The 15,945-nt window shown below is 36.1% G+C and overlaps 1 protein-coding gene across 3 annotated transcripts in view; it reads right to left on the reverse strand.

The window, feature by feature from the left end:
* TRIM23 (tripartite motif containing 23) overlaps positions 1-15,945 on the reverse strand; it is a 37,815-nt gene that overhangs the window by 16,145 nt on the left and 5,725 nt on the right. For 2 of the 3 annotated variants that reach the window (XM_086361969.1, XM_086361970.1), the window contains exons 2-6: positions 14,908-15,070; positions 10,069-10,190; positions 7,725-8,003; positions 6,984-7,166; positions 3,926-4,141 (exon numbers count right to left, since the gene is read on the reverse strand). In XM_086361969.1, coding sequence (XP_086218095.1) covers positions 3,926-4,141; positions 6,984-7,166; positions 7,725-8,003; positions 10,069-10,190; positions 14,908-15,070 — 963 coding nt within the window. Of the gene's footprint in view, positions 1-3,925; positions 4,142-6,220; positions 7,167-7,724; positions 8,004-10,068; positions 10,191-14,907; positions 15,071-15,945 lie in introns of all 3 variants that reach the window. The other variant, XR_015148916.1, reaches the window with a different exon arrangement.

Here is a 15,945-nt window from a genome sequence, read left to right on the forward strand (position 1 = left end):
TTAGCATCATTCCTTCCAAAGAAATCCCAGGGCTGATCTCCTTCAGAATGGACTGGCTGGATCTCCTTGCAATCCAAGGGACCCTCAAGAGTCTTCTCCAACACCACAGTTCAAAAGCATCAATTCTTCGGCGCTCAGCCTTCTTCACAGTCCAACTCTCATATCTACACATGACCACAAGAAAAACCATAGCCTTGACTAGACGGACCTTTGTTCGCAAAGTAATGTCTCTGCTTTTGAATATGCTATCTAGGTTGGTCATAACTTTCCTTCCAAGGAGTAAACATCTTTTAATTTCATGGCTGCAGTCACCATCTGCAGTGATTCTGGAGCCAAAAAAAATAAAGTCTGACACTGTTTCCACTGTTTCCCCATCTATTTCCCATGAAGTGATGGGACCGGATGCCATGATCTTCGTTTTCTGAATGTTAAGCTTTAAGCCAACTTTTTCACTCTCCACTTTCACTTTCACCAAGAGGCTTTTTAGTTCCTCTTCACTTTCTGCCATAAGAGTGGTGTCATCTGCATATCTGAGGTTATTGGTATTTCTCCCAGCAATCTTGATTCCAGCTTGTGTTTCCTCCAGTCCAGCATTTCTCATGATGTACTCTGCATAGAAGTTAAATAAGCAGGGTGACAATATACAGCCTTGACGTACTACTTTCCCTATTTGGAACCAGTCTGTTATTCCATGTCCAGTTCTAACTGTTGCTTCCTGACCTGCATACAGATTTCTCAAGAGGCAGGTCAGGTGGTCTGGTATTCCCATCTCTTTCAGAATTTCCCACAGTTGATTGTGATCCACACAGTCAAAGGCTTTGGCATAGTCAATAAAGCAGAAATAGATGTGTTTCTGGAACGCTCTTGCTTTTTCCATGATCCAGAGGATGTTGCCAATTTGATCTCTGGTTCCTCTGCCTTTTCTAAAACCAGCTTGAACATCAGGAAGTTCACGGTTCACATATTGCTGAAGCCTGGCTTGGAGAATTTTGAGCATTACTTTACTAGCATGTGAGATGAGTGCAATTGTGTGGTAGTTTGAGCATTCTTTGGCATTGCCTTTCTTTGGGATTGGAATGAAAACTGACCTTTTCCAGTCCTGTGGCCACTGCTCAGTTTTCCAAATTTGCTGGCATATTGAGTGCAGCACTTTCACAGCATCAGTTTTAAGGACTTGAAATAGCTCAACTGGAATTCCATCACCTCCACTAGCTTTGTTCGTAGTGATGCTTTCTAAGGCCCACTTGACTTCACATTCCAGGATGTCTGGCTCTAGGTCAGTGATCACACCATCGTGATTATCTGGGACATGAAGATCTTTTTTTGTACAGTACTTTTTTTGTACAGTTGTTCTGTGTATTCTTGCCACCTCTTCTTGATATCTTCTGCTTCTGTTAGGTCCATACCATTTCTGTCCTTTATCGAGCCCATCTTTGCATGAAATGTTCCCTTGGTATCTCTAATATCCTTGAAGAGATCTCTAGTCTTTCCCATTCTGTTGTTTTCCTCTATTTCTTTGCACTGATTGCTGAAGAAGGCTTTCTTATCTCTTCTTGCTATTCTTTGGAACTCTGCATTCAGATGCTTATATCTTTCCTTTTCTCCTTTGCTTTTCGCTTCTCTTCTTTTCACAGCTATTTGTAAGGCCTCCCCAGACAGCCATTTCGCTTTTTTGCATTTCTTTTCCATGGGGATGGTCTTGATCCCTGTCTCCTGTATAATGTCACGAACCTCACTCCATAGTTCATCAATGATGCTTACCCTATTTCAAAATGCAATGTGCTATATCCTCACATTTTTTCTTTTTCCCTTAGTTCTTAATCACTTTTTAACATACTATATAATTTACTTATTAGAAATGGTTACGGTTTATTGTCTGTCTCTTGCTAAGTTGCTAACTCCACAAGATTATGGCTTTTGGCCTATTTTGCTTATTGATGTATTCCATGTACCTAGAATTTACGTGGCACATAGCAGGCACACAAAAAAATGTCTGACTCATAAATAAATCCTAACCAAGCAGCATCACGCCTTGAACTTAGATGATGCATCAATTGTTTTGGAAGGGAGGGATGATTAAATTTTATCCTCAAAATTGGTAATAAATATGTGCTATTCCATCCATTCCTCGTTCAGGTATCTCTGCGGCAGGAACTTTTAAGACTACTGGCTGAGATTAGGGTTCTGTGGCCATAAATCAGAATAAAACTAATAAGTCCATATGAAGAATGAATCCAAGGCTCCAATTTCATTTGCATTAAAACAGTGAGATAATACCATGTCATTAACATTTATCAGTCACTGACAAAATGCTTCAGAAACTCTAAAATACTTCTAAATATTTCAGTAGCCATGAGCATACTTTTAACTGAATAAATATAAAAATATTTTAAAGTAGTCACAAGTATGATTTAGGACATGCTCCGTTTCCAATTTTGCTGTGTAGCTTGAGCTAAACAAGTGTTTATTAAGCTCTTTCTAATCAGATACAAAGAATTTAGATACAAAGATGCATTCAGCCAACATTCAGAAGGACAAATGTGCATAATGTATCATTAGACTCCAATCAGGAGACAAAAACCCCAACAATCATGTGAACAGAAAAACTAATACCAAGAACTGTTAACTAGGTGTAGTTATTAACAAGGCAACTGAAAGTGTAAAAAGAGCTCGGAGGTCTCATGCAGGAAACAACTGTAAGAAATACCTACCACTCTCAGGGCTGGGGGAATAAAGGAGAGATGCTAGAATTATTAAAACTTAGACACTTATAGGAGGGATACCATGGAGCTGAAACTCAGATCTCTAAGGAAAGCTGTCTCCTCGTGTGAGCAGTGACATTGACATGAACCCCAAGCAATCGGGAACCCACAGGAAACCACGTCCGCCTTTCAGCCTCCCTCTACTGCCCCCTACTGGCAAAGCATAAAATAACATGGAACCAGCTGGCAGAGCAGGTTTTCAGCGTTCCAATCTCAGCATCACAAAGCAGAGGTCAGAATAGGACTGGATAAAGAAGACAACTTAATAAATGGCAAAAACATCAATCACTACAATTCAATGTGACAAGGACTAAAGGACGCAAGACTGATGTGGTTACAGCCTAGCCTATCAGATTTTTAAGAGAAAAAGCTTTACAATGGTAGAAAGTTTAGCTCTCTAATGATTTGTATCAACACAATCATAAGCAATATATCAAAAAATGAGAGTGTCTGCAGCATATTAGGATTCCTAGGGCAACAATTAGTCTTAAATTGCACATTTATGAAGACAGATCCAAAACAGTAATAAGAAAGACTGACATTTCTGTTAGAATAATCTTAAATCTAAATCATTTTAAAAGCATATTATCTGCAATATGGGTAACAAATTGCTTATGATACCTCATGCATCAAAAAAAACATGGATTTTCTGTGACACAAAAGAACCAATAACTTAGAGCAGAGATGGGTAGTTCATGCTACGGATGCACTCCCCACCTCCCCCCACCAAAAACCAATGAACAAAAAAGAGCAAGGAAAAGGAACTTCAAACAACAGTAAAAATTTGAAGAAGGATTTCCAATATTAAAAAAGGGAGACATAAGCCCACCAAGCAGAAAGAATAGTATATACATTTGGCAAAAAAGGGTTAAAGGGCTTGGGATGAATAAAGAATGACAAGAAGTTAAAGAGGTTCTAGAACCTATGGTTTTATGGTGGGGAGGACACGAAAAAGAAAGGGCATTGATATGATTGACTGGAGCAATTCGAGGTTAGAGATCATGTCCTAAGCACAGCCCACATTAAAGCCCACAATAACATAGAGTAATAATATAAAACTATTTATTAAATTAATAACTAGTATGTACTTCTGGTAATGATTTGATTAAGCTTACAAATTCTCCTTCTTAAACTATGTCCTAACCATGTTTTAAACCATGTACCTGTTGCAAAGTCTTTTCACAATGGAGACAGGCTGTTGAAACCTGAGATAACAAAATAGTCATATCTTCTTGTTGCTGCCTAAGCCAAATCAATTTTTCTCGAACATGAGCATCAACAACACTTAGAGCCATTTCTTCTTGACGACACAGAGTTTCATGCAGATCAGAAAAATAAGCTCGGACACACGATCGGGCATTCTCTGCAGTACCTGGTACCTTGGGCAATAAAAATAAGTTTTCAACAACTGTAACCTTAAAAAAGATTTTTTATGTGAAATAATGAAAATTTCAATACCATCTATAACCTTAAAAATCCCAAAATGTATATCTCCACACAGGACTTTTCCCCTTAAATACAGCCTTTGGATATCCAACCGTGTAAATGACATTTCAAAAAAACAAGGAATACCTAACCTACAGTCTCCCTCAGCCGCAAACCTAGTTTTCTCCATCTCAATAAATGGCAACTACAACTTCCAGGTTGTTCAAGCTAAAAAAACTGGAGTCACCCTTAACACTTCTCTTTTTTATCTCTCAACTAATTTCTTACTGAATTATGGTGACTTCAAAATATATCTAGAATCTGATCATGCCTCACCATCTCTACCTCTACCAACCTAATCAAAGCCATTATCATCTCTCACTTAATTATTGTAATAGCCTTCTAACTTGGTTCACTAGATCTACCCCTGCTCCCTATAACGTATGCTCCATCCAGAAGCCAGACTGATCATTTTAAATGTTAAGTCAGAATGTTAATTATTACTATGCTCAAAACACTCCCGTGGTTTCCCACACAGAGTAAACGCCAAAATCCTTTATATGGGATGTTCAATGACAGAATCCCTGAGAAAGAGCCATCTGAGCTGAGACCTGAAGGAGGTAGGAGAGGGAACCACATGAACATTTTGAAGAAAAGCGTTCCTGAAATAAAGTAAAGCAAGTGCCTATAAGGCCCTTTCTGACATCAATTCCAGCTATGCTTTCCATTAATCATTCTGTTTTAGCTACACTGAGCCTCCTCGAAGTTTCTTAAGAAAACAAAGCACACTCCAACTGCAGGGCCTCTGTACTTGATCTAGAATGTTCTTTCCCCCAATATTAGCATGGTTCCCTTTTCTCACCTCCTTTAGGTCTTTGCTCAATGCCTCTTCTCAGGGAGCCTGTCCAAAATACCACCTTCTCTGGATTTTTCTCCAAAGCAGCTAATAAAATACTTCCGCCATATTTTACTTGTATATTGTCTCTCTTCCCACAATAGAACGCAAACTCTGCATAGGTGGTATTTTTGACTTGTAGAGTGCTGTCTCCTTAGCTAGAATAGTGTTTAGCACTTGAGATATGTTCAATAAATATTTATTGAGGGCATAAATATTTCCATCATAGTACAACAAGATCCAATAGAATTTTATGTGGTGACAGACATGTTCTATATCTGTGCTGCCCAATATGGTAGCCACTAGCTACACACATATAAAGTGTACTTCAAATGTAGCTAGTGAGACTGGGGAAGTAAATTTTTTATTTCTTGGGATTGATAAATAATTTAAACTTAAATAGCCACATGAGGCTACTGGCTACGTTTGACAGAGCATTATTCTAGCCATTATTCCCAATGACTTGGCTTTAATTTTGATTACCAAAAAAACCCACTATACTTTGTCTGTCCCTGTGTTTTATATTCCTGTCTGAAAATATCCCTTTCTTCTCTATGCATGTGTGCTAAGTCGCTTCAGTTATGTCCGACTCTTTGTGACCGTATGGACTGTAGCTTTCCAGGCTCCTCTGTCCATGGAGTTCTCCAGGCAAGAATAATGGAGTGGGTTGCCATGCCCTCTTCCAGGGGATCTTCCTGACCCAGGGATTGAGCCCACATCTCTTAAGACTCCTGCACTAGCAAGCAGGTTTTTACCACTAGTGCCACCTGGGAGGCTCAAATGCTTCTCCTCTACAATTCAATTTTTAAAAGCAACTACCACTACTGCCTAAGTTCCTTCCTTCTCTTCATAGCCAAACTCTTAGAAGTTAGACACACTCACCTCCTAATACCCACTTACTCTGCACCTTACTGGGGGTTGGTTGGGGGGGGTATTTCCATTTATTTCACAGACATAACAAATTCAACATCCAAATTAAACTTACCACCTTGGTCTCATCATCCCCTCCCAAATTCTTCTTCCTCCCCGTTTAGAGCACAACCATCCGCCAGGCTGGGCAAGGTGGAAACCTAGGCATCATGCTTGACCCTCCAAGTTACCTATCAATCAATATTATCAATCAATCACTATGACCTACCTATTCTACTTCTTTAACATCTCAAAGCCATGTGCTTCTCTCCATCCTCAATACTGCAGTATTATGGGCCACAAACAATTCTCAAGTAGATAATTTCAGCAACCTCACAAGAGGTCGTCTCCTTGCTTCCAATCTTGTTGTTCCTCCAATTCATTTTTTATATTAAACAGCAACCTTTCTTAATGCAAATCTGATTAAGTTATTACTATGACAATTCTTCAATGGCTCATCACTGCCTGTGAGATAAAGTCCAAACTCTTTAACATAGCTAACAAGACGTTGCACAATTTGGCCCTTAATTCTCCAACATCTTTTCTTACCATCTGCCACCCCGATACTCAAAGCTTCAACCACAGTGAACTTAGTTAAGTTTCTACAATATGTCCAAGTCTCACTTCCAGGTATTTTAACATATGCTTCCCTCTCTGGAACAACTCTCTCCCCATCTCACTCTTCTCCCTGACTAAATTCCCTTAAATCTCAGTTTAGACATCACATCTTCTAGAAAGCCTTCCAAGACTTACCTAAGTTAATGCTGTTTATATGCACACTGCCAGGGCATCCTGCATTTCCCCCACAAAGTAAACAGTTACCACACTTGAAACTCTTCACGATGGATAATAAATTTCCTTAAAGACAGAGACTTTTCAAAAAACTTATTTCCACTGACTAATGCAGTACTCGTACATTGGAATTGCTCAATAAATCCTATAAGGTGAAAAAGTAAGAGGGAAAAAAGGATAAGGAGGAAAAAAATCCATACATGTTCTGTGTGGGCCATTCCAATTCCATCTTCGACTATTTGTTCTCCTCCTTCAATGTGCTGAACGATTCCAACTAATTTTCTGGAATAATCTGAAATTTCCTCAGTGAAGGTCCGTATGCAATGAGCCATATCTAAAATTGATGCTCGGATCTGGTTAGCTTCTGGTTCCAATACTGAATGCTATAAGATGCAACATAATTATAGAAAAGAACTCATAGTATTGACTAATGATATAAAATGCTATTTAACTGGCTCCTATTAATAAAAAAAGCATTAGCTGCAAGTGGGTTTTATAACATATTTACAAAATCACAGCATTAAGAAATACTAATTTGCCTTCATTCCAAAATTATTGATCCTTCAAAGAAATAATTTAAAATTTGGAATTTCATATACTGCTAAGAAACCAAGAAATCTCTAAAATTTGATCACAAGCATTAGTTCATCAACTGATATATTATCAATACAATCCAGTGCTTTACAAAAACATGCACAGAAAGAAAAGGACTTTTTGTTTCCTGCTGGAAAGCCACTTTCAATAAAGAATGAATCATGAGGACTCCGAAATTTTTGATAAGTCATTATAAACCTCTCTTTTCCTTTCATGCTACCAAGCTCAACTCATTTATCATTTAGCTCTTCTTCAGTTTCTACTTTTAGTATAAAGAACCAAGTCAGTGAAAATAAACAGTAGGCTGGCAAAGCAGGCACAGTTATCAACTTTAACTATACTCATACCTTGTGACCTTGGTGTTTCCCATATTCTTTGCAGACACAACACATGAGCGGGCTAGTTTGACAGCCATCTTCCAAGCAAACAAACTCAATGGCATGCACTTGATGCTGAGAGCACATGGTCTTCTCATGAGGTTTATCAGCTAGAGGCACTCTCCTGTGCTTTGCTAGTGTCTTCGTAGAATGAGTAACTTGGGAACATTCTGAGCACAAGTGAGTTGCACATACAGTGCAATATACAGATGCAACATGAGCTTCATCTTCATCACAACGAATGATGCTCTGATAAACAAAAAAGTAATGTAGTAAAACTTTATTAAACAGAAACTGACTGAGACCCAGAAAACAAACTTACCGTTACCAAAGCAGATACCAAGGGAGAGGGAGGAGAAATAAATTACAAACTACTATATATAAAATAGGAAAATAACAAGGGAACTGTACAACACAGGGAACTATACTCAGTATCTTATAACAATTTATAATGGAAAGGAATCTGAAAAAGAATGTGTGTGTGTGTATAACCAAACCATGTTGATGTATGCTTGAAACGAACATATTATAAAGTAACTATAATTTGATTAAAAAAAATTTTTTTAACTAAACCCCAATCATTATAACATGCCAAATTTTGAAATATAAAAGCCCATAATCTTTGTATATATAAAAATAAACTGATCATTAAATACAAAGGTCATTCACTACTCACTTCTATAGGTAAGTGAAAGCTATTTCCAAAACTGATCATCAAAATATGCTATGAATTTGAGGCCAAAAATACAACCATTGTTTTAGATTCACTGTCAGTGCAAAGTTATCTACTGCAAAAACCCCTCACTTTACACACAAGAAACGAACAACAGAGAATAGAAGTCTGTTTTTTTTAAGACTGAAAGAACTGATAGTAAATACTCCCCCCTGCTTTAAATATACTTGTCAGCATAATGTATAGGAAAAGAGAAGCACAAATCTTATTATTTAGATAACCAAGTGAAGCTTTTAAAAACATAGATGCTTGGACTCCAACCTGAGAAATACTCATTGCTCAATAGGTGTAGATGAAGTCCAGGCTGTGTATTTTTTCTAAGACTCCATAGTTGAGTCCACTGCACTATTCTGGTTGAAAATCATTAAATTTAAGAAAGAAATAAAATAAAACCCTATGTTACATGTAACCTTATAAATGTTTATTATTTTTATGAATTAGTAAAAAGCATTCTGAGTGGTCAATTTCACATGACAGATAATCAAGAATGCTTCGAAAACTTTTTCTGAATACTAAAAGGCCATAACTGGAAAGGAAAAGATTTGGTATAAATTTCTGCAGAAATAAAAATTAGAAAATATATCAATGGTATCATTCAGTATCACAGTAAATAAAAAATGAACCCAAAGTTAAACAATTTTGTTTACAACTATGAAAAATGCATATGTATAAAATTAAAAAGTCATGTCTTCTGCTTTCTAGAGCTGACAAATTTGTAGGATCAACGTTAGATAATCCTCGATATCTTTCAAAATAAAGGTAAAAGATAAATCATGGAAAAGAACTGCAAAATTTTTAGAAAACAGTGCTTCAGTTTGAGATTACTTTCACTGATTCACTTAATATAGGAAATCATGTTTAAATAAAAGATAAGTAAAAAGTCAATCTGACATTTTCCTTGATACTAAATATGTGGTTTTCAAGGTGTTCGTCAAAATTATTAACTATTTACTAAACAACTATTCCTATATTCAGAACAGTCTATGAGTTATGTAGACAAATTTTATGCTCAAAATGTATTTTAACTTGTGTTAATGGCCTTCTTTCTAATAATTATTGGACACCAACCTGTCTGGATAAAGAGAGCACATCTACATACAATTTAACTTTTCATGAGGATATTTAATAGTAATTCCCTCAGGAGCTATGGCTACCTGTAAGGCATTTCGTCTCTACGCTAAAAGGTCCCTTTCATGGAGTTCCTCTCTCTTTCTCTGTGCTTTAACTGTTGAATGATTACTTTTGCATCCTCTGCTTTAAAGTAGGCTACATATCCTTTGTATTCACCCATAATCTTACTCTTTCACTTTACCCTTATGTAGAACTAATGATGATAAGGAAACAAGTTCATACAAAAAATATAGTTTGCGTATAGTATTTTCAGAGAATTCAAGCTTCAGTTTTGCTTTTGTTCAGCTGGGGATTCTGTTGACTTCAGAACTATAATGTAATGACAAGTTGTCTCTCTGGAACCCTACTTTATAGGGTAAGTGAGGTAACATTGTGCATATAATGGCAAATATTTTAAGTTAAAAAAAAAATTCATGGTCACAACAAATATTTCAACAGTTCAATCAATACCTCTCCAGATATCCCAATGGCTTCTTCTGCAGCTCCATACTGACCACTATGTCCATTCTGTAGTCTTTCCAAAAGCTCCAATAAAGCAAAATTTTTTTTCAATCCCCAGACACCTGAATCTCCTAGAATATAAACATATAAACTAAATATAACAAAATGGAATATTATTTATTTTACCCCATATCCTGATAGTAATTTCAATGTCTCACAGTTCAATCATTAATAATGTTTAGATTTTGAAAATTCAAAATTTCTCCATTTCCTGTTAATGCTATAACAGCAATATTAAATATTCTCTTTAAAGCACAGAACTCCTTAGCACTCTAAGTAGAAACATTTTTAAAACTCTTATTCTTTTTCTATAATTTATTTTTTTCTTTTTCTATAATTTAACTTCAATATAATTTATAAATCCTATTTCCTCACTGACTTTTAGTGTATATACTAAAACAAGTGCTTTAAATATTTTTAACAGCAACCTACAGTAAGAAATACATTTTACATTGCAACCCAGTATAAGACATACACACACACACACACACACACCACTGAAACAGAAGATTTACAAACCAAAATTCACCCTCACAGTGTGCAACACACTGATTGGTTTTATCCTATTTCTTTTTAAAAAATCTTATTCACAGACAATTAAACTGATTTTATGACCACAAATATGGTCATAAAATATGATGCATGTTAGAAAACCACAGTATGAAAGATACAGTTAACCTAAAATAAATCCATCTCTAAACTGGAACTAGAGCAGCTACAGACATTTTCCCCATATCTCATCTAACCTAGAACCCTAAGGGCAATCAATAAATACATAAACTCCTTCTCACATACATACACAGAGTTTCACACTAAAGTCTGACGATACTCCCTTTTTGGTAGGTAAGACTGTAGGGCGCATGTGAGTGAGGACCAATGCCTCTTTTCCCCAGAACTGACCATAAAAGGCCACGCGAACAAACATACGTGCATGCATACGTGGCCACACACATGAGCACACACAACACAAACTCTTCCTAAGACTATAAATAAAAGATAGATCCTCTGGAAATTAGAAGGAATATCTGTTATGCGGAGCTTCTATACAACAAATACCATCTAACACAAAGCTGCCATCTAATACACACTCATTGAAAAACAAAAGAATAATGAAGTCAATGGTTACAAGGCTTCCGTCCTTCTTGGCCCCTCTTTACTAAGGGAGGAAGGGAAGGAAGAAAAAAGAAAGGAAGAAGGAAAGTTGGAAGAAAAGGTAAGGAAAAAAGCCATTTCTAGTTATGGTTCCCCCAAAAAATTTTTTTAACTAGGCTAAATATCTTTACCCTCCTGTCTGATTTCTGTGACCTCCCTTCCCAAGTATCTTTATGCAGCCCCTACCCAGCATTTCCCCCTGTCTTGCCATCCTAGCAAGGCTTTCTCAACGGATTTAATTTTTCACACACATTCTACATCAAACTGAGTTCTACCCACTTTGTTTATAAAAGATTCAGAAGTACACTAAGTCTTTTATTTAAAAATATTATCTTGACAGTATCCAAATACTTTAATTATATATTAAACACAAACACATAAACTCCTGCTGCTGCTGCTGCTAAGTCACTTCAGTCGTGTCCGACTCTGTGCGACCCCACAGATGGCAGCCCACCAGGCTCCCCCATCCCTGGGATTCTCCACGGACAAGAGTATTGGAGTAGGGTGCCATCGCCTTCTCCACATAAACTCCTAGTAGTATTTAAACAGTATCTATCAACTGCCTAAGATATCACTTAATCTTTCTGTGACTATCAAAATAAATCAACATCTCAATGACTTAAAACAACAAAGATTTGCTTTTTGCTCATATAACATCTCAGGGGTTGGTGAAGACAAGAGAGATTCTGTTCCCTACTGTCCATGATCAAGGACACAGGCCACTGAGGCTCCAACCACCTGTATCACCTCACTATAGCAGAGAAAACAATTTACTACAAACTATCATAAATCTATCCTTAACAGCTTCTACCTGGAAGTTAACTCTTCACTTCTACTCATAATTTCACTAGTTACAGGAAAATCACACAGCTCTGCCTACCTAATCATAAGAGAGCAGGGAGGTATAATTTTACCATGAGGAAAGAAGAGAAGAACCACAAATAATACTAACCAGTACTAATAACTATGATAAACAATTACTGATACTAAAGAAGAATTCTAATTTTGATTCTTTCATATTAACAGCAGTTCATGGGGACTGGGGTGGTAGAAGGGAGGGATGGGTTGGGAGTTTGGGATTAGTAGGTGTAAACTATTATATATAGAATGGATAAATGACAAGGTCCTACTGTATAGCACAGAGAACTCTATTCAATATCCTGTAATAAGTCATAATGGAAAAGAAAAAAAAAACAGTAACTTGATTTTATAAGCAGGAAATACAAATGATTTTGTTATATTTTTTAATAGATTTTCCAAGTTTTCTGCAATTTATATATATATATATAATTTCTATAATAGATTTTAAGCACAAATTTAAAAATAATGACATCAAACTATATCAAGAGTCATTAACACATATTCCATAGGCTCGAATTAGAGTAAAATTCTAAGCTAAAAGGTATAGTAATTACCACACAACATGCAAAATGCCAGGCTAGATGAATCACAAGCTGGGATCAAGATTGCTGGGAGAAATATTAACAACCTCAGATATGTGGATGACAACATTCTAATGGCAGAAAACGAGAAGGAACTAAAGAGCCTCTTGAGGGTGAAAGAGGAGAGAGAAAACACTGGCTTAAACTCTACATTCAAAAAACTAAGATAATGGCATCCGGTCCCATCACTTCATGGTATACAGATGGAGAAAAAAGGAAACAGTGACATATTTTATTTTCTCAGGCTCCAAAATCACTGCAGACAATGACTGCAGCCATGAAATTAAAAGACAGTGGCTCCTTGGAAGAAAAGCGATGATGAACCTACACAGTGTATTAAAAAGCAGAGACATCACTTTGCCCGCAAAGGTTCATACAGTTAAAGCTATGGTTTTTCAGATGTGAGAGCTGGACCATAAAGAAGGCTGAGCGCTAAAGAACTAATGCTTTCAAACTGTGGTGCTGGAGAAGACTCTCGAGAGTCCATTGGACAGCAAGGAGATTAAACCAGTCAATCCTAAAGGAAATCAACCCTGAATATTCACTGGAAGGATTGATGCTGAAACCAAAGCCCCAGTAGTTTGTCCAGCTGAAGTGAATAGCCAACTCACCGGAAAAGACCCTGATGCTGGGAAAGATTGAGCGGAGGCAGAAAAAGATGAGATAAGATGATGAGGAGGATGAGATGGATCCTCAACAGAGGATGAGATGATTGGATGGCATCACCAACTCAATGGGCATTAGTTTGAGCAAACTCTAGGAGATAGTGAAAGACAAGGAAGCCTGGTGTGCTGCAGTCCATGGGGTCACAAAGAACTGGACATGACTTAATCACTGAACAAGAACATAGAAATTACAACCTATATTCAAGGCAAAATTACTGGTTTGATTGATTTCAGCTAGGATATCACTAACCATTACCTGTCACGAATTCCTAGGTTATCACAGTGAGGGTAGTAACAACCCACACTGTGGTATTTATGTAGAGAAGATACAGTGCCCTTCAAAAGGAAGAAAGGGTCCATCTTACATTCACAAAGTATTACTACTTCTATACAGTTTTATATAAAGAAGATGGTATGATATATATAAATTACAGAATAAAAGGACAATAAAAACAATGTAAAAATAAAGACATCTCCCCCCGAACCTTATTATTTCTTGAGTAATGGTAAGTTAATGCTATCCATAATAATGCTAACACTGTCTTATATTAGCTTTCTGGCAAATGAGCATACTACTTAGTTAAATCAAAGACTACCAAAATCTTAAAAAACCCATTCTATCCTACCCTTATAAGAAAACATTTTACAACAATGTTTCTTAGCATTTTAAAGCTTTCTGGTCTAAAAATCTGGGTACTCATGCTTGTTTTCCTGGTGGTTTAATTTCAAATGTGTTCCACATGATATATAGTCTGAACAGTCTTAAACAGTACTACTAAACTAAAAATAAATGACAACCTTAAACTATTAATTTTGGAGAAAATTCCACCATTAAAAAGAATAAACACAGAATTTATGGTTGTAAGATAACTGTTCAAATGTTAATAAATGTCATTTCCAAATCTGGTATCCAATAGTAATAACTCATTTTGAAAACTATAAAGCAAAGTCTGAAAAGTATGCAAAAAACTGAAAAAAATCCACCAAACCTTTAAACACATTTTAACAGAGAACAAGAAGTAGTTAGTAGTTATCAAATGCTAAAAATTCTTCTGTCTTTGATATCAATAAATACCATGTTGAAACTCCAAGTACTTAACTGTATTTTCCTTAATGGCCTATTCATGTCTAAGGTAAACCCTGTTTTACAGGAAAGTGGAAAAGATTAGCATATCTTTCTCAGGTGTCTTAAAACTATTGATCTATAAGTACTGAATATAAAAATCCTAAAAGATGAAATAAAGTTAGTCCCTAAGAATGGGCTAGTTTATAGCTTCAGGACTACTGCTTTTAAAGGAAAATGAAACCTCCTTGGAATTTTGTTTCTTTTTATTTTTTTGGCCACACCTTGGCATGTTTTCCGATCAGGAAAAGATCCCATTCATCCTGCAGCAGAAGCACAGAGTCCTAACCACTGGACTGCCAGGGAACTCCCAGAATTTTATAATTTTTAAAATCAAACAAAAAGAAATTGTCTACCATGACATTTGTATTACATGAACAATTTTATATATATATTTTTTTCCTACCTAGTTCTGTTACTTGCCGATCAAAAGGGCAACGGATTGCTCTTCCATGAAGAGGCAGCCGAGTGAGACAGTCATGGCAGACTGTATGACCACAAAGCAGAAGGCGAGGCACTTTGTCTCCTTGCAAAGAAAAGACATCTTCACAAACTCCACATTCCAGCACCTAATAATTGGAAAGAACATATGTGCTCTTTAAATGACTTTAAAGCATAAATATTTTAGGCTAAAAAAAAAGTCTGATCTTATTTAATGAATCGATCTTGTTACTTTATTCCTCCATGAAAAAAAACTGTCTAGGTGTAAAATCTTAAATCATCTTTTATCACTTCATCTGACAGATCTCACAAAAATTACATCACAGTGAAATCTCCTTGGAAGGATAAGTGTCAAGGACCAAAACAATGTTGTAAGTTAACATCTTAAGTTTTGAAAATTATGACATGATTCGTTATATGTGAATACCTAACAGTATATAACTCTACTGAAGCTGGGTTCATAAACAATTTCTCTGCAATTAACTAACCCTCAGAACACCCATCATTAATTTGGACAAAAATAATTTGATAAATGTGCTAGAATGACAACTTACCTGGTAAATGATAAAGAAGTTGTTAAGACAAGAATATAAGTAATTTTCAAGTATCTTCTAACATACATTTACATCATACAATGTAAAGGTAAGAATGCAGTTAGACTTACATTTCAATTCCATGTTCTCAATTAATAATAATGCCCCTGGGTTAGAGAGCTTGTTGTTTATCTAGTTCCAATCACAGGTACCTGACTTGTGAAAGTACACGGAGTCAGTCATAGGAAAGATGACTAATCAACTATACTTCAAGTAAAAAAAAAAAAAAGGCATACTTCAATTAAAAAGAAAGAAGGGTGACAAGAATTGGCATATTCTAATTCTTCAGCCCATGAGTTTGTTTTATAATTAGCCAACAAACTATGTTTATATCAATGAAGGTTATTTCTTATATATTTGAAGTTTTCCACAATTTAATAATTTTTTTAAACATACCTACACTGAACTGT

Source organism: Bos grunniens, chromosome 20, assembly GCF_055505025.1.
Source record: "Bos grunniens cultivar Pamir isolate PY7600 chromosome 20, Bosgru_T2T1.0, whole genome shotgun sequence".
NCBI classification, from domain to species: domain Eukaryota; kingdom Metazoa; phylum Chordata; class Mammalia; order Artiodactyla; family Bovidae; genus Bos; species Bos grunniens.